Source organism: Hemiscyllium ocellatum, chromosome 14, assembly GCF_020745735.1.
Source record: "Hemiscyllium ocellatum isolate sHemOce1 chromosome 14, sHemOce1.pat.X.cur, whole genome shotgun sequence".
NCBI classification, from domain to species: domain Eukaryota; kingdom Metazoa; phylum Chordata; class Chondrichthyes; order Orectolobiformes; family Hemiscylliidae; genus Hemiscyllium; species Hemiscyllium ocellatum.
In genome coordinates this window covers 62,711,732-62,731,000 of record NC_083414.1, presented here as the reverse complement: position 1 = coordinate 62,731,000, position 19,269 = coordinate 62,711,732, and the positions used below count along the sequence as shown (strand labels likewise).

Sequence of the window (19,269 nt, the reverse complement as noted above, 5' to 3'; positions counted from 1 at the left end):
TGATAGAGTTGGGTTAAATCAAATCAGACTGGGGAGCAAAGCTCTGATCTATAAATTTAAACCTGAGCTTTCAGTATCTTCACTAGCAAGGCTTTCCATTCCATGAGATAGTTTTCCAAATGATGCAAGCGTTAAAATACATGTCCAAGATCTATCAGCCCAAACAGACAGAACAACACAACTTCTATTAGCTCACTTTTAGAGCAGATAGTTCACTTATAATGCACACAGATCTGAGCCTAGTCTGACCCACACCAAACCCAGCCTACCTTGTACCCACTTCAAGCTCAGCTGATGCCAAGACTGGCCCACCCTGTACCCACACCAGACCAAACAAAGCTCCATTCTTTAAATCTGGATACATTCCATTATAAAACTTAAATTATTTCTTTCTTTGTCTCTCTCCCTCAATTTCTCCTCATTATCCTGACAGATAAGAAGATCTGGTGACTTGATCCCACAATATTTTTCACATGGAGTCAAAGCACTTTTGGCAAGGCAAGTATGTTATTGCCTTTTCTCAATTGCCATTTAAACTAAGTGGCTTAAATCAACCATATTGTTCAGATTTGGTGTCATGTGAAGGCTGGTAAGTATAGCAGATTTTCTTCCCTGAACGCCATTAGTGAATCAGATTCTTTTTTCATGACAATCTGGTAGTTTCAAAATCATTAGTACACCAGTTGATTTTTAATTCCAGATTTATTAATTTATTACATTTACACTTCTTTCAGTTTGCACAGTCAAATTTAAACTCTTGTCTTCAGAGTCATAGTCTATTAGCCCTGGTCTGCTGATTCATAGTCCATTAACATTACCGTTTCGCTGTCATGCACGATTTTTGCCACTGCTTTCAGTCATTGTTCTGCGCAGGTGGAGGGGGCAAGTGGATAAAAGGTGGAGGACAAAGGGAGCAAGGGAGCTCTACTTCTCTTATCACACACAGTAAAATTCAGGTTATCTTGCACCCCACGAACCGGAATCTCTGATATTCTCCCCAGCACACCCTCTTCAACTCCCCCAGTTCACTGTTACTGTACAAGATACTGATGTTATCAGTCTGAAGTGATTGTAAAGGAAATTTCTGGACTATTTTTTCCTCTGTACGTACAGTGAAAAGAATTCAAGTGGAGAGGATGTAAGTCACTTCAGGTTGCTGTTTATGTCAAGGCATGTTTTTATTTGATTTTTTTTACTATAAGCACAAACCTCAATGAGTTAGCCAGCATTACTGATGTATGGCCCATGCCAGATAATACAAATTTTACTGCAGTAAGTACCTTGATCTCAGCTGATCGACCTTGCTCCGGTAGCCAGGCTAAGATTGTGAAATCTCTGACGAAGGAATTCCACAAGTTTTGAAATGACGTGTCATTAAAGTTGAACTCTGAGATATGCTAACCCCTCCCATCCATAATCATACCTAAATATTCTACAGTCCCGAAGGGTTAGCCAAAATACAAGACAGACACCTAAAATCTGGCTGCTACAACAACCGTTCCAATGACCCACTTTGTGCAGAAACGGTGAATGAACCAGCCACCTACTTCAAGAAAAGAACAAAATGAAAACAAAACAATCAGCTCTCTGTCCTCTCGTCCATGTTGGTGCCTCCCGGCAAAACGTCAGTCACTGTGACAGAGGGATTTGGCCCTGTTGGTCAGCACTTTCCCGCATTTAATAGTTCTGTTCAGAAACGGTTTCTCAGTCGCACTCAATAATGTCAGGAAGAGGCTGTGTACCTTCCCCCTTAATATCCCACTCCACTCGCAGTAACCCCACTCATAACTTGTATTCTCCACAGTTCACACTCTGTCGCTGGCTGGGCCAGGTAACATTGGTTTTAAGACCTTCTCACCGTTCATACATGTGCGCGTGCGCGTGTATTTTATGTCCCACCCTTTCTCTCTTGCGTCACAGGGTGGCGCGGGATCCCGGTCAACCCGGGGACCTGTTGGCAAGCTCCTCTTGCATTTTTTGCCTGCATCGGGCATACTTCCCAAACATCTGTCTGACATGCTCCTCCTCCTCACGCTGAAGGATTCTCAAGAAGTTCTGCAGCTCAGGCACAGTGAAGGCATCCCACTGGAAAGGAAAAGGCAGGAAAAGGAGAGTTAACAGAAATGCTGAGGGACTCATTCATCTGAAACTCAACCTAACAGTCCAGCTTAATTCTTCAACTGAGTTCAAGTGTAATCAGCTTGGAGAGGACTAGAGTGCCAGCAAACTTTAATATTCCAGGATCTTGAGCCTGATGATAACCAGCCTAACTGCTCTTGTTCTCGCGATTAGACTGGAGGAAGGAACATCAACATCTTGTAAAAAAATGTCACCAGCTACCAGAATATTGTGTTAAGGTACTATCGTAAAGAATAAAAAAAAGACTTGCGTTTATATCAAGCATTTCCTAACCTCAGGATGCTTTACCTTGCTTTATAACCAATAAAGTACTCTGCAATGTAATAATTGTTGTAAAGTTAGAAGCTATTTTTTGTGAACGATTTCCCACAAATAGTTTTGAAATAATGACCAGCCATTCTGTTCTAGCAATGTTGGTCCAGGAAAAAATATCAGGACACTGAGGAAAACTCTATTTATTCTTTGGAATACTGTGATGGGATATGGGAGAGGGCAGATAGGAGTCCCAACTGAAATTTCATCCAAAAGACAGCACTTTCACTGGTGTGACACACCTTCAGTACTGCGCAGAAGTACATTAAATTCCATGAAGCGCTCCACATTGTGCAGTAGGTTTGAACCCATGGCACTCTGACTCACTGGAATAATTGTTACCACTTACTCAAGGATGAAGTGGTTTTTACTGCCTGAGTCACAACACCGGGAGAATCATCAATATGACACTGTGGAGACAGTGGCATGAAAAAACTTGAAAAACAGCATCCTGTCTGGCTTAAGATTTTCAAAACACTCTTCGCTTATTCTAGCTGCAAATATGCTACATTAGTGAGCATTACTCAGATGGAAGTCAGAAGCCTGCAGGAGGTAAGTGGCCTGGCAGTCATCCATCCCAGAATGAAATCCTGAATTTCAGAGATGAAGATTATGATTTGTTCTCATGGTATGGTCATTACTGATGTTTATTGTCAGTTCCTAGTTAACCTTGGTTTGATACAGTTGACTATCTCATCAAGCTACTTAGAGAATATTTAAATGATCATCAAGTTGTTGTGGGACAGGAGTCATGTTTGTACCAGACTGAGAAAGGATGACAACAATGCTAAAAATAATATTTTGGACAATTTCTCAATTGTGAATTCACAGTGCAGCTGATACTGGATTGTCCTGCAGGACTCTGTTGTAGAATCCATGGGAGAACTACAACTGGCAGACCATTACTCAAATTAAGATTCTATGTATTCAACTTATGGATTTGGAAGAAAAAAAAAATTTTCTCCCCATCCAAATGTTCACTAATCTGTTAAAACACAGGAGACCTTTTTGGTTGATAAGTTTGCCTCTTTGATCTCATCTCTCAATTTCATGACCTTTATTTACACATAATAAAGAGTTTTCAAGTGCTTATGGTCTCTGCTATTAATACTTAAAAGAGTATAGAGGATTGAGATTTTTATTGGTTTGTAATAAAAATTGTTTTTAGGAAAGTGGGTAGTAATGAATGAATGTTTTGTTTGGTTCTATACCATATACAGGGTCAGAGTGCATGGACGATGTCATGGAGGTGTAGATGGGGTTATTATCTGGCATGGGAGCATGAGGAGAATCTTTTAATCTTGCCCTTCAATAGGTTCGTTCATTTAGACTATAGTTCGTAAAATTTATAAAGTGCCACAAACCACGGGTCCTTAAAAGTCCTGCATGAATCCATAAAGCTTATGAAAACTAGAATATATATGCTGTCTATCCCTGCAATGGAACCAACGAGACCCAAACCCACATTCTTCACCATACTGGTAAAAACCTGAAAATCAGGAATGGGATAGGGAATCTCAGAATCAGGTCCCATACTTCTCTGCCCGGCACGTTACAAGCAAAACAGCAGAAACCACTCAAAAATATTCCTACTTACATTCACTTCTCCTGTCTCATTCTCTTTGAGGACAAGGCTTAGCATTTTGTCATCCGGTCCAGCCAACAGTCGCAGGTATAAGGGGTGCTCGTCATCGGAAATCTTACGAGTGTAAACTGTGAAAGAAATAACAAGTCTGAATTTTGGGATATTGAACTCAATTTTAATGTCTCCAAGGTTAGGCATTGAGGGAATAATCCTACTTAAGTTCTCAGTGAACCTTCTCTTCCATGGTGAGCAGTACAAGATTCTGAACCCATAACCATGTGATTAGTGAATCAATGCTCTGAAGTGGGTGCTGGTTATGTTTTAATTTGATTAAATATTTTTGAAAAGCTAATGAACTGTTAAACCAGAGATATTTATGCTTCAAACTTACAATTCCCCGCACCTTAAAATCCATGCCACAAGTCATCATGGAAACTCAAGTCCTTTCAGACTATGGAGACCAATACGTACTTGGATATTTCTCCTCACATCAGCGACCATTGCTGAACTCAGCATCAGCAATTTGCATAATTGTAGGCTCAATTCCCACAGTTTGGGAGATTCAAATTTGATCCCCATAATCACAAAGTCATGGAATTGGTAGTCACCAGTGTGATCTCTACTCTGGGCAGTGTCACCCAGTCGAGAGATATACTTTTAGTCCCCAAAGATGAGTGCCCCACAACTGTGACATGGAGTTTCAATTCCTGTTTAGCTCAGGGTCATTGGGAACTGCAGGCTGGGAGTCACTAAGCTGAGGTTGTGATATCTCTCAGGCATAATTAATTAAATTGACCATAAGATTAGGACTTGAGTCAGAGCTCAGCACATAATGATTACAGGGATAGTACTGAATGTCAGTTTGTGAAGGCCAAGTATATTTAAAAGATAAAAAAGGTTGCCACAGCATTGTTTTTGTCAATTATCCACAAATAAAATCACTTGTCTGGCACATTTCGAATGCAACTTTATGAGAAAAAGCTCTACACGTTTTTCTATAGCAGAGTGTTTGAATGATTTGACAGAAATAGCTGATAACCAGCTGGGAAAGTACAAGGCTCACACTTCCCGAGTCTGGTTGAGCTGCTTTAATTGAATGCTATTTACAAGGGAGGGGACAGGAAGCAGGACCCAGCCAAGTCCCGGGTGAGGCAGCAGATGGGACAAAAATTCACATCCTCCCATTACGGGGCTTGGCAGCAAGTGGTAAAGTGTTTATCTCAGGATTTCCTCACTGTGCAACGAATTGCGAGGGCCTCATCACATCAGCAAACTGGATGATCATTCCCTGCATTATAGAACTCGAGCATTTTAAGGAACAGGAAAAAAAACCCAAACAGGCAAGTCCTTTTTCAACTGATGAATGCATCTAATTATCTCCTACAATCTTAGTCTATAAGTTCCATTAAAAAGAAATGCTCTGTCTGCCCCTCAGTCTTTCACATTAGAAAAGTTCAAAGTTCTCTCCTGCAGCTTCCTTGGCCATGGAAGCACAAGTTAGAGAATGGAGCATCTGTCTCAGCAGCACTCATGAATGTCTGGTTAATGAGTGGAAAGCTTGGCGCAATTCACACAAGCTCTGGACATGCTTCTCCAGTTGACAGAATTCTATGCATGGAAGTGGCTAGTTACAACTTTGGGTCTTTAGCTACCTCAATTGTTTTATGTTTTCTGCTTGTGTCACAACAGCATTTCTCCATGGCAGATCATTTGCCTGGCTCTTGGGTCTCAGCCTTTCAAAGCTTATTCTCTTTGTTAGGCTGGGACTGAGGATTAGCTGTGCCCGAAGTGGGCAGTAGTCTTCCTTTTTGGGTCTGAAGACGACTCCCACTCCCACAACTTGAGCCCTGATTTGAATAGGTTCTCTAATTTTGTATCGAGTGACAGATATCCAACAGAGGTTCTGTTGGAGGTGTGGACATTTGGTTGAGGTGTCAAAATGTGATAAACCTCCCTTCTTGACAGATGCAAAAGAATCCATATCATGATTTGAAAAACAGCAGGAGAATTCTCCCAAGTGCCCTTGCTAAATTTCAATTCCCCCCAAATCAACATCAAATGGGTGTAATGGTCATTATCGTGTTGCTGTTTCTAGCAGCTTGCTGGCCATAAATTCACTGCCACGTATCCTACACTGATGTGTAGGTTGACTACATAACCATGTATGCTTTGTTGGGTGCAAAATACTTTGTGCCATCTTGAGTTAAGTTTAATATAAACGCAAGCTCTTTCTTTTTGACCCAAGAGCAGCAGTGCCTTTTTGCATTGGATTTACCTTGGTCATCTTTCTCAACCCGTTCAAACAAGGCAAACTTGCGGGGATTGTCCACCACCATGAATTTGTTGAGCAGCGCTTTGATCACCTCACTGGCCTTCGTGTGACTACTGATGTGCAAATGCTTCACTGTGTCTTTCGGGAGGTAGAAGGATGTGCGTCGTTTTATTGGCTGCGCGCGGGGCGGTCCCATTGCTTTCTTGGCATCGTAGATTGATTGAGGCTTCATGTTTGCAGACACGGAGATAGGTCTCACCAACTTCAGCTGAACCTTAATGAACCCGGTGTACGTTCCGTCACTGTTCTGTGGAAATGGGGAAGAGGCAAGTGAGAGTTGGTATTCTGCAGTCATTGTGAACACATTTACATTGGCAAAGGTCGGCCCATTTACCTCAAAGGCATTCACTGGCTGCTTGACATGTGATGTAGCTGCTTTTTAATGGACATTCCTGCTGCACACAAGCAATGGATCCATAAAAAAAAGTCATGAAACCAGGAACAATTGATATCCAACCCATGATTCCTACAGGGGCAATCCCAACTGTGTTGACAGAGAGAATGCCAAGAAAACCTGAGTTAAAAATCACGCAATAGCAGGTTATAGTCCAACAGGTTTAATTGGAAGCACACTAGCTTTCAGAGCGTCGCTCCTTCGCAGTGCAACACCGACATCTCCAAATCAAGAAATCCTGAGGCTGTGTAATGTGTGTGGGGGTCTTGGGGGCACTACCCTAGACTTGGGGAATGGCAGTTCCTAGCAAATAGAGGTGAGCAATCCCTCCTGATCTTGTTAACAATTGCAAGAGATATATTTATTGAGTAAACAAAATATGCTCAAATAGTGAAAAAGAATTGTTCAAGGTGGGCAAAGTAAGCATCGGATTTCCCATATTTATTTCACGACTCTCAATAATGCAACAGTCAACAGAAAGTTTGTATGCTGATCAACCAGCCTTGAAACAGATATTCTGTCAAAATATTGTAATAGGTAACATATAGCATTGTATTTATTCAATCTTAAAAATGTTATTGAGAATATCAGCATCAATAAGAAAACTTGAATTTATAACCCAACCTTAATTACCCTTCAGAAAGCAGTAATGGGTTGCAGTCCATAATAACAGTGGGGAGACAGTAGTGACATCCACAGTGCTATTCCAACTACAGAGAGTTGTAAACACAGCCCAGTCCATCACGCAAGCCAACCTTCCATTCATGGACTCCATCTACACTTCTTCCTGCCCCGGAAAGGCAACCAACATCAAAGACCCCTCCCATTCTGGTTACAATCTCTAACAACCACTTCCGTCAGGCAGAAGATACAAAAGCTTAAGTACACGTACCAACAGGCTCAAGAACAGCTTTTTCCACACTGTTAGTAGACTTCTGAATAGACCTCAGAAGTTTCAAGTCTAACGTTGGTCTTGCCTTTTGTGTACCTTCTCTGCAGTCATAACATTGCCCTGTTCTATGACCCTATGAACTTTGTATGGTATGATCTGCCTACTGCATGCAAAACAAAACCTTTCACTGTACTGAGGTATATGTGACAATAATAAATCAGAATCGAAAAGTGTGGTGCTGGAAAAGCATAACAGGTCAAGTAGCATCCAAGGAGCAGTAGAAGTTGGGGGGGGTTTGGGGGAAAAGGGGCTGAGAGATAAATAGGAGGATGGGGGTTGGGGAAGAGTTGCTGGGAAGGCATGGTGGCTCAGTGGTTAGCACTGCTGCCTCACAGCGCCAGGAGCCCAGGTTTGATTCCAACCTCGGGCAACTGTCTGTGTGGAGTTTGCACATTCTCCCCCTGTCTACATGGGTTCCCTCCTGGTGCTCCGGTTTCCTCCCACAGTCCACCCATAGGTCAGGTGAATTGGCCACGCTAAATTGCCCATAGTTTTCAGGGATATGCAGATTAGGTGCATTAGTCAAGAGTAAGTATAGGATACAGGAATGGGTCTGGGTGGGTTACTCTTTGGAGGGTCAGTGTGGACTTGTTGGGCCAAAGGGCCTGTTTCCAGATTTTCAGACAGTGCATTTCAGGTCCTAACCACACTGAGTATAAAGGCCAACTGGTTGGCTCACTATTGCATTCCTGGTTGCTGCCACAGTGGTGGAGTGAATTGTTATGGTGGTGAATAGGCTACTTTGCCCTGATGATATTGGGTTTTTCAAAACTTTCTGACTAAATCCATTTTATGATAAGATGTTAATGAGAGAGTTCATTACCATAACCCTCCACCATTTGGGTCTGCTACTCACCAGCGTCATCAAGAGATCATTATTGATCTGAGAGTTGTACTCTTGAATCTTGGGTTCAATTTCATCTCGTGAAAGAACTTGCTTCTTCCAATCAACGCACTCATCCTGCAAAGCAACAAAAATGTTGATAAGTACCCTTAGCAATGACCCACAAAGCTTCTAAGAGTTTGCCTTGGGATGTTGAATGGTAACAGACACACACAGCTGGTGAGGGTCAGATGTGTCTTTATTTTTCACTTTACAATACCAATTTTCTCCAGCTGCTACTTGATCCTATTGGTTCAAAGTCTTTAAGTGTCAGTATAAACTCGGGCACTTTGCTCAGGTGGCCAGTTCCAAGAATGAGACGATCAGTAGTCTGATAGGCCTTGAGTGAATTTGAGTAAAGCAAAGGCTGACCCTGTCCATAACCTGAACCCACCACTATATGGTGATTAGAAGCAGGGGCATCAGCTAATTCTACCACATTTTACTGAAATCAGTTCATTCAACAGAGACAGAGGATGGACTCTGGGCCAGTGTGTTCTATGGTTGTGTACCAGATCACATAATACCCTGCAGGGAGCTTTCTTTCTCCTCACTTTTAACATGCACTTTGGTAAGCGTTTTCTATCTAAATTCAATATTTACTGAAAGATGTTTGTTTTACTTTGTATGTCTATTGTCAACAAAAACTTGCATTTATATAGCATCTTTAACATGATAAAACATTCCAAGATCCTTCACAGCATTGTCATCAGACAAACACCAACCTGAGCCGAAGTACAAGACATGAGGGTGTGCAACCAGAAGCTTGAAAAATGTGGTGCTGGAAAAACACAGCAGGCCAGGCAGCATCTGAGGAGCAGGAGAATCGACGTTTCGGACATAAGCCCTTCTTCAGGAATGAGCCTCATTCCTGAAGAAGGGCTTATGCCCGAAACGTCGATTCTCCTGCTCCTCGGATGCTGCCTGGCCTGCTGTATTTTTCCAGCACCACATTTTTCAACTCTGGTCTCGAGTATCTGCAGTCCTCACTTTCTCCAACCAGAAGCTTGGTCACATAGTTAAATCTTAAAGGAGAAGAGAGAGGTGGAAAGTCAAAGAGGCTTGAGGAGTGAATTCTGAAGCCTCTTCTGTCTTGGAATGTCACAGTGTGATTTGCACATAGTCCTCTCCAATGACCACTATCACAGTATCAGGCTTATAGGAGGTTTGGAGGTGGAGGGGAGGAATGTGAAGACAGAGAAGGCGTAACAGGCCCTTTCATAAAGACTCCACTGATTTGCGCCCAAGAGATACTAACTCATGGAAGTGGCATCAGTAGAAGCTGCATCACCGGATCATCCACATGGTTCATAGACTAAAAACAGAACAATGTGGAACAGGAAGACAGTTTAGCTACCTTCTGGTCACTTTGTTAGTGTTGTAGAAAAGCCAGATTTAAATTGCATGCGCTCAACATCTGGTGAGGGGTTCAGGAACGAAAAGGGACTCTTGAAGGTTTCTATCAATGTTTTCAGGATGTGTCAAACATCTCTCAGAGGAACCTTCAATGACAGGAAAAGCTATGTCCTGTTCATCTAATACATCCATCATGTGGTTTTATAGCCCTCCTTTCATTGCCCTTACAAAACACAGCATCTGAATGTTTCTGTGATTTATGGCACTAGAATAATGAAAGCAAATCTTAGTACAGAGGCTTACGAAACTTACATTTCTGAAATTGCTTTGAATCTCTCTTGCACGGCCATCCAGTCAAAGATCTATGGCACAGAAAAAGGACGCTTTGGCCCATCAAGTTTTCATCAGTCAAAAACAACCTAACTATTCTAATTCCATTTCCCAGCAGTTGGTCTGCTGTTTGTAGTGTAACTGTCTGAACAGCTGTGCCAGGGAATAGAGGCACAGAGAGGTTGCCTTTAACCAACAACAACTTGCACTATTTAGCACTGCTAATGTAGTAATCCATCTAAAAGTACTTCATCAGATGATTATGAAACAAAATCTGATAGCGATCCATGTAGACATCAGATCCCTCCCCTTCACTGTTTGATCACGCAGCAATGCACTCTGAGAAGAGCACTGCTTGTCACTAGGAGAAAGTGAGGTCTGCAGATGCTGGAGATCAGAGCTGAAAATGTGTTGCTGGAACAGCGCAGCAGGTCAGGCAGCATCCAAGGAACAGGAGATTCGACGTTTCGGGCATAAGCCTGAAGAAGGGCTTATGCCAGAAACGTCGAATCCCCTGTTCCTTGGATGCTGCCTGACCTGCTGCGCTGTTCCAGCAACGCATTTTCAGCACTGCTTGTCACTAGCCACCCTGGTATTTTCTTTCTTCCTGGTGGTGGAAATTGAATAAAGATTTGTACACCTGTTGTCTTTCACTGTGTCTCATACCTACACACGCACAACATGGGTGGTGGGGAAAATGTAAGCAGTTAGGCGGTAGTGTGGGGGTTTGAAAAAAAAAGAAAAATAATATATAAGCAGGAGATTTAGAATCTCCTCAGTTTAGGGCACTGACTGTTTAAAAAAATAGCAGATTATGTGACGAGACAAGATTTAAAGAACATCTGAAAAAGATGAGGTCATTGAATATGGTACAGTTATATACTATAGATTCTTAGTAAGCAAAAGAATCAAAGGCTATTGGTCATAGATGGTAATGTGAAATTGGAAACACAACAGCTGTGATCTTATTCAATGGTGGAGTCAGGCCAAATGGTATAATCCAGCTAATCTGTAAATTCATAGCTCCAGAATTTGAGCCCCCGCCAGTTAAAGAAACTGCAGTAGGTGAAAGTGCAACAAAAATCAGGGACATTCAAGGGGTCAGATCAAGGGAACGGGTGGGATAGCAACAACGTCGTTGGACAGCAATTTAGAACCTCAGGCTAATGTTCTGGGAATGTGGGTTCAAATCTCACCATGACAAATGGTGAAATGCAAATGCAGTAAAAAAAATCTGGGACTAAAAACTAGTCTCATGATGACCATGTTGTAAAACCACATCTGGTTCACTCGTGTTCTTTAGAAAGGAAATTTGCTGTTTTTAAATGGTTTGGCCTGCATGTGACTCCAGATCTATTGCGATGTGGGTAGGACTGCCTCACTCTTAACTGCCCTACCAGGCAATTAGGACAATAATTTCTGACCAAGCCACTAAGGCCCACATTCAACTAACAAAACAAAAAGCATAAAATATTGAGTCAGGTTGACGCTCCAGAAGCAGCTACCTTTTGTCATTTATTTTGGATTCAGTAGAATGCATTTCTGGAACATGGACATGGGAAGTAGGAGTATGAGTAGGCCATTCGACCCTTCAGCTTTCCTCCGTCATTAAATATGACCATGACTGATCATCCAGTTCAGTAGAGAAAGGAGGAGAACTTCTTCAAGGTCGGCATCCTTGTAAGAGGAGTCTGTTCCCACTTTCACCCCATATCCTCTGATCACTTTAGCCCAAAGAACGATATCCAACAAAAAGTAAATTAGTCACTGAGCAAGAAGTCAAGACATAGAAATCACCCATAACACAGGAATAAATACTGTTATAGATTCTGCCGTATTTTCACTCTCATTCTAACATTCACTCGGCATAATGAACCTACTTCTTCCACTGGGACGGGCCAAATGATCTCTTCCATCCTTGACGTTGGTTGTACTTGCTCCTGCTGCCGCAGGGCAAAAGACAGACCACAAAGTACAACTGATGAACAAAATGTCCCAGAACAAGAGAAAGCCATCCAATTCCTTGGGTCTGCTCAACTTCTGGCCTATTAATTATTCCATCGTGGAAATACCTATTTAAGGAAGCGTAGAAGTGCATCTCACGCCCCACCATCTCAAATCAGAGCTGTAAACATACGAACATATGGCACTGGACTGTATCAGAATGCAGTATGACACAAATCTGCAGCAAGTCATGTTTAAATGATATATTGCTCTTGGCAAAGGAATTTCTGGCCTTTGGTTTAGTTTGAGCCAAATCATTATAGAATAAATTTTCATCTAATCATTAGTCATCCTGGTGTTACACAGCTGAAGATTACCTCCTACTTTGATATATAAGAGTGAACTCAGTTGGAACAGGCAGATTTCCAACACTTTAAAGAAGCATGTTTGTAGAAACAGGACTGCATCCACCTGATTCTCCTGCCTAGATAAATCTCCTGCACCAATTATAGACAGTTATTGCACCAAATATGGTGAGAAAAATTACCTCTTCTCTTGTTTATATACAGCTACTCCATATATAAAGTCTAGACTAGAACATGTTTTGTTTTTAAAGAGAACACAGATCAGGGAGATGGGTGTGACGGAGAGAGCATGATGTTAATACCAGCAGCATTTGTTAAATCAATTTGAAATTTTCTGATGTCATTTATCATTAAATGCTAAAGTTCCCATAGCCTTAGCAGGGCTAGGCAGGGGAACAGGAGAATGTTTCATGGTTAACTTCAAGTCTGGTTAAACTTCAGAGCATAAACTGTATGGGCATTATTTATGATCCCACTGATAATCCAGATTTGAAGGCTGCAATTTGCTTTATATTTTTCAATGCTCTTGAATTATGGTATACGCAGCTGAGGTACAAATCAGCGATGTTCTAAATCAATGGCAAAAATATTGGAACATGTGAAGGTCATTGAGCCTTTCGAGTCTATACTGTCTTTCAGTTAGATCACAGCTGATCTGTATTTTTTCTCCACCCATTCTATCTTAATTCAGTGCCTCCTTTATTGAGTAAAAATCTGCCAAGACTATACTTATGAGAGGTGAAGATCATTGGGAGGATAAATGGAGAGTAGTTGAAGTCCAACAAAATAATAAATTTGTTTGTAAAAATGAATCTACCAATCAAATTTTGACAATTATAATAATTCACAGCCAATATATCCTTCATGAAATGTAGAACACAGGATTAAATGGACTGGGTGGTGGGTGCTGAAGGCCTACTCCTGTTCTTATGTTCTTAAATATGTTAATTTCAAAAGCTTAAAAAAAACTACATGACACCTTTCCCATCTTCAACACATTGTTAAACGTTTTGTAGCAAATTACTGTTCATGTATTGAAGCCAAAATTGCAGACAACACAAAAGTAGCTAAAAAGGACAATTAGAAGAGGGATATAGACACTTTACAGAGAGATTAAGTGGGCAAAAAGTTAGCAAATGAAATATAATTTGGTAAACGTGAAGTTGTTCATTTTGGTAGGGAGAACAAAAGAACAGATTATTATTTAAGTGGAGAAAACGGTAGAAAGCTACATATTGGAAATATTTGCACATGAAACATAAAGTTTGCACAGGTGCTGTAGGTAATCAAGAAGGCTAATGGAATGTTCGCCCTTATTTCAAGGGGTTTGGAGTTTAAGAGTAGGGAAGTTTTACTGCAACTGTACAGACACGGGTGAGACCACACCTGGAGTACTGTGAGCAGTTTTGGATCCTTTATTTAAGGAAAGCTATAACTTAATTGGAGGCATTTCAGAGAAGATTCACTAGGATGATTCCCGGTATGGAGGGTATATCTTATGAGCAAGGACTAAACAGATTGGGACTTAACTCAATGGAGTTTAGAAGAATGAGAGGTGACCTCGTTGAAACATATTGGAGTCTTAAGAAGCTTGACAGGGTAAATGCTGAGAGGATGTTTCCCCTCATAGGGGAGTTTAGGACCAGAAGGCAGTCTCAAAATAAACAGGTACCAATTTAAGACTGAGGTGAAGAGGAATTTCCTATCTCAGAGGGTTGAGAGTCCTTTCTATACATTTAAGGCAGAGATAGATTTTTGGTCAGCAGGGGAATCAAGGGTTACGGGGAAATGGCAGGAAAGTGTATATAAGGAATGTTATACCAGCTATGATTCTACTGAATGGCAGAGCGGACTCGAAATGGCCTACTCCTGTTCTTTCTGATGGACTTACATTTTCCAAATGTGGTCACTATTGCTTAATGGATAAATGCAGAACACATCTTTGATGCTCTGCAACTGGCAACAGTTTGAATATTGGGTTAATCTGGTTTTGTACTAGTAATTGTCAGGGAATGATTAATGGTCAGGACGTTAGATTTCCCTACTCTTCAAAAAAAAATGCATTTTGTCTATCTGAACAGGCATTGTTTTACATTGCCTCTGACAATGTACCACTCTCTCAGCATTGGAGTGAATTGTCAGCTTAGAGAATAGGTTCATGTATTTGAATATCCACAAGGATTTAGCAGCACTGAGTCCAGTGTATGTTTCAGGTTCATGCATTGCATTTATACCATGTAACCTCCCAAAGGAGAGAATTTGACAACCCATGAAGGAAAGTTCATCTGATTCATTCTTTCCAAGAAACTAAAGGAAAAACCAAAAGCAACATTCTGAAAACATGAGCTGTTCCAGTTCTCTTCTATAAGTATTTCATTGTTCAGAGGTTTGCCTTTTTCAGCTTTACAAATTATTTTTAATTTAACTCGTGGCTTTAACTTGGAGGAATGTGATGGTTACCCTTGGAATGCTAACCTGAATGTCCTCTTTAGACTCTAAATGATCTGACAAGTACTTTCAGTTTTGAAACTGACTTGGAAGTCTCTTTTTCTGCACAAAAGGGAGTATTTCTGATTTTGGGTGATGGTGTAAAAAGGGCAGTAGTGGATCAGCTGCTCATTGTACATCTCTTCTAATCAGGTCAAAATTCCTCCCAAACAGTGATCCCACATGCAATGGACTTCTGGAGAGTTTCTCTCTTGTGGCTGGTATCCAGGACCCCTGTGGGTCTTTGTATGGATGTACACAATACAGGATCAAGCTCAAAATGATATCCTTCACGGTGGAACTATGGGTTAGCTTGCAGTCTAGGCTGATGTGAAGAGAAGCCACCTGGACTCAGCACCAGATTGCTAGAGAGGCAGGAAATGTATCAGATTTAGAGGTGCAAATGGTCAGAACTGCTATAATTGGAAAGAGACCAGAACACCATTCTGTGTATGAGAGGGGCCATTGATGCTAGATGTGAAAAATCCACAACTCAAGTGTTACACAAGAAAGAAATCAAGATTCTTTGAATGCTACACGTGAGGAAGATTCACAATCCATCAACATAGTTACAGTATATAATTAACACGATATGCGAGACCTCCATTTACAATTAATACTACCCTGTGAGACCTCAATTTACAATCAAGAGGGAAGCAATAATCACATCCCACAAATGAATAAAAAAAAGACAGTTAGAAGAGAAAGGAAGTAAGTTAAAAGTTTATTAATAAGTAAGCATATCAATTCCTATAGCACGGAATTGTGTGTTTCTGTGAATCAGTCAGGAAGCTTCCCACACTTACTGACTTATCTGCTGACTGCCTGTGTTTAGTCAGCCCCTGGAGCACATTTTTGACTTCCTTCATACAACTGCTAAGCATTAGGTCATTGCATTCCAAGCTGGGAAAGGAGAGTGGAGGGTGTGGGGTTGGGCAGTCCACGTGGAACACCCTCCATGTTGCCTGGCATCTCATACTTTGTGTAACGTTCAACAATCCTGTTCATCCTGCTCGCCCTACTTCTCAAACTGAACTGTAACTGAATTGGGTTGTGGCCAAAACAGAAACAGGAAGAAGTCGCTCAAGAAAAAAAAACCTAAACATTTCAGATGGGCCTAGTTGCCCCAGTGATCTTTCCCTGGACCATTACATAACGACAGTGTGTTTAGCTTTACCGAAGGGCTAATAACGCAAGAGAAAACACGTCTTGCACAATACTTTAAGAGGACTTTTTTTGTTGAGCTAGCGAGAGCGGAGTGCAGAGGACATACACCACTTTTTGTCATACATGTAACATCCATCGCAGTTTAATCTATCACAAGGCTTCTTCACCATTATCATATTTTTGACGTCTTGACATATTCAGTATGTCAAATACACCCTAGATAGAGGATGATATACATTTTAAATGTCTCTTCCCCCCTCCATGGTGACAGTACAACACGATGGAGGTTGAAGTACATGAGTTCAGTGCAAGAACTTGCCTCAGGTCCGCCATGACCTGATGCCTCAGTGAACCATGTGGATCAGAAAGTCCCAGGCTTCAGTGCTGCCCTCTGCAATGCTAGCTCATCTCACTAGCTCCCACTATCCATAGTTGCGGTGCTCTTACTCTTCTGAGAGACCAAGTAAATAAGTCAGCTTGGCTTCCTACTTTGCTTATTCATATTGCAAAGTATCAGCTGAAAACAGAATGTAGCTCAGCTGCACAGTGCAGTGACTGCCAGGAAATGTACTTACTCAGTAAATCACCCAAAACTACCAAATCTTTGTAACTTCCTGTCTCTGCCATTGGCTTGGTTTCTCTCTGAGACTAGCTACTGCTCACTCCACGTCTTGCTTCAACCTTCTACTGCTCAGTTATCTTCTGTCCTGCATTGTGTAACACTGGCTGTCCCTCAAAACGTGAAGCACCTTGGGATGGTTTATTAAATTGAGGATGCTTTATAAATGCAAGTTATTGGTTTGGGTTGAGGACAGTATTCTTTTTGACTGTGATCACCTGCAGTTGGCTGTCCCTAATATTTCTATCCTACAAATGGACCTACATGGACAAGGTCCTGGAGCAGTACCAAAGGGTCAATTGTCCTACATGATTGGAGAGGTCAGGGATAAAGATGAAAGGGAGAACTGGAACTAGTGTTAAGCAACAAAACCTATATGTAATAAGGCCTCAACTCTCACTGCATTGTTCCTGGACCTCCCTGCAATTTATCTTGAAACAAAAGCCTTGATTAGCACTGTCTGTGAGGACAGTGTGTCGTAGGTCAGAGAGGTTACTGAGTAACTTACTTTCTAAATCCCTAGTGAGTTGGCCGAGAGAATACCATGTGAGAACTCTCATTTGATTTTTGAAATTTTTGCCACATTTTGAGGAAACAAAATGCTAAATGCGGAGACAATTTACCCTACAGTTATGTGGATGGGGGAAGGGGCACAGGCATCGTGAGCCAACTTGGATCTTACAATGAATCGGAGGAAGACCACTGGGTAATTCACTTAAAGCCAGGGAAGTCAGCCGCCTTTTTCTGGGATAATCTCCAAAGCACTAGAAAGGGGTCAAGGGTCAGGGCATGTCAGTCACTCCAGTTATATATTCTGAAACAATTTCATTTTACTACTGCACCCACCCCCAACTGTCTTTCCGGAGGCAAGGTTTCTTCACATCCTGGCTGCTCACAGTCACAAGGACATGGGATGAAACACTCCCTCTGACCACCCACACCTCTCCATGCCCTGACCTCCTTTCACCCAACCTTCCCAAAGCTATCCACTCTGTTATACTTCCACTCCCTCTCACTTCACCCTTCAATATTCTCTTTTCCTTAATCCCTTCCCCTTCAGACATCCTCTTCCCGAATGCCCCTTTAGACTCCTCCAACTTTCCTTTTCACCCTTCACCCCAATCTCACATCCCCATTCCCCGCCACATCTCCAACTCTCCCCGTAACCCCCTCGCCCCAGCTCTCTTCCCCACGAACCTCCCCACCACGACTCTCTTCCCCACAAACACCCCCCACACCGACTCTGTTCCCTACAAACAATGCCCCCGACCCGACTCTTCCCCCCACCAACACGCCCCGACCATCTTCCCCACCAACACGCCCCGACCATCTTCCCCACCAACACGCCCCGACCATCTTCCCCACCAACACGCCCCGACCATCTTCCCCACCAACACGCCCCGACCATCTTCCCCACAAACCCCAGCCCAAACTCTTTTCCCCAACTCTCTTCCCCACAACTCACCCAGACTCTCTTTTCCACAAACCCCCCACCCAGCTCCAACTCTCTTCAGTGTAAACCCCCTCCTCAAGTCTCTCAACATCCTCCTCCCCCCACCCAAAACACCCGTTGACCCTTTCTCTCTTCCTCAGCCCTAGCCTGCGCCCTGTCTAACTCACCTTGTACTTCCTGGGTTTCTTGATGAAGGAGGTCCTGGCAGTGAAGAACTGTTCAAACTCTGAATCTTCTTCCTGACTGCAGTAACCACTGCTGCTAGTGCTGGTCCACGTCATCTGGAGTAACGAAGAGAGGAAGGTGGGGGGGGGGAAGCGAATGGAAAATTGGAAAGAAAAAAAAGCAGCGATAACCCACTGAAAGTGGAGAAAAGCTGGCCTCAGCGGCCTGTGAAAGATCCCACACACAAAGCCCTGGACTTGATGTGGGTAGATATGCTGTGCTGTTACTCTCTCTCTTTCTTTCTCTCTCTGGGTTGCCTCTGTATTGTCTCAGCTCAGCACTGGGGGCTTCTGCCTCTCTCTTTCTCAGTAGCCGTTGAAATTGGAATGTACACACGCTGCTGATTCCCAGAGCTGATTTGCTGCAGGAAAGGGCTGGGAATGTGTGATCTAATCCGGATCCGCCTCCTTCCTGCCTTTTACGTGCAATCCCACTGATTTCATTCTCAAACTATTCCAACTGCTAAATATAGCAGCTTTAACCCTTGACATGCCAAGTCACTGTAAAAGTCTCAGGAAATAAAAACTGTATGAGGCCTGAACAGGGCTTTGGGTATACAGTGGAAAGAGAGTGAGAAGCATCATTAAGGGAGGGAAGAGGTAACAATGAGAGAGGGTGGGGTGGGGTGAGGTGGGAGGAGAAGGCGGTGAGGTGGAAGTAGGGAGGAAATAGGGAGGGGAAGGGACAGGGCAAATGGAGAACATGGGAATGCAGAAAGGGGAATGG

The 19,269-nt window shown here is 42.4% G+C and overlaps 1 protein-coding gene across 2 annotated transcripts in view; it reads right to left on the bottom strand.

The window, feature by feature from the left end:
* Nucleotides 1–683: 683 nt before the first annotated feature.
* rassf1 (Ras association domain family member 1) overlaps nucleotides 684–19,269 on the bottom strand; it is an 89,035-nt gene continuing 70,449 nt past the window's right edge. The window contains exons 3-7 of one of the 2 annotated variants that reach the window (XM_060835739.1): nucleotides 18,486–18,599; nucleotides 8,571–8,675; nucleotides 6,312–6,615; nucleotides 4,049–4,164; nucleotides 684–2,085 (exon numbers count right to left, since the gene is read on the bottom strand). In XM_060835739.1, coding sequence (XP_060691722.1) covers nucleotides 1,939–2,085; nucleotides 4,049–4,164; nucleotides 6,312–6,615; nucleotides 8,571–8,675; nucleotides 18,486–18,599 — 786 coding nt within the window. In that variant the 3' untranslated portion in view covers nucleotides 684–1,938. The remainder of the gene's footprint in view (nucleotides 2,086–4,048; nucleotides 4,165–6,311; nucleotides 6,616–8,570; nucleotides 8,676–18,485; nucleotides 18,600–19,269) is intronic. The other variant, XM_060835740.1, reaches the window with a different exon arrangement.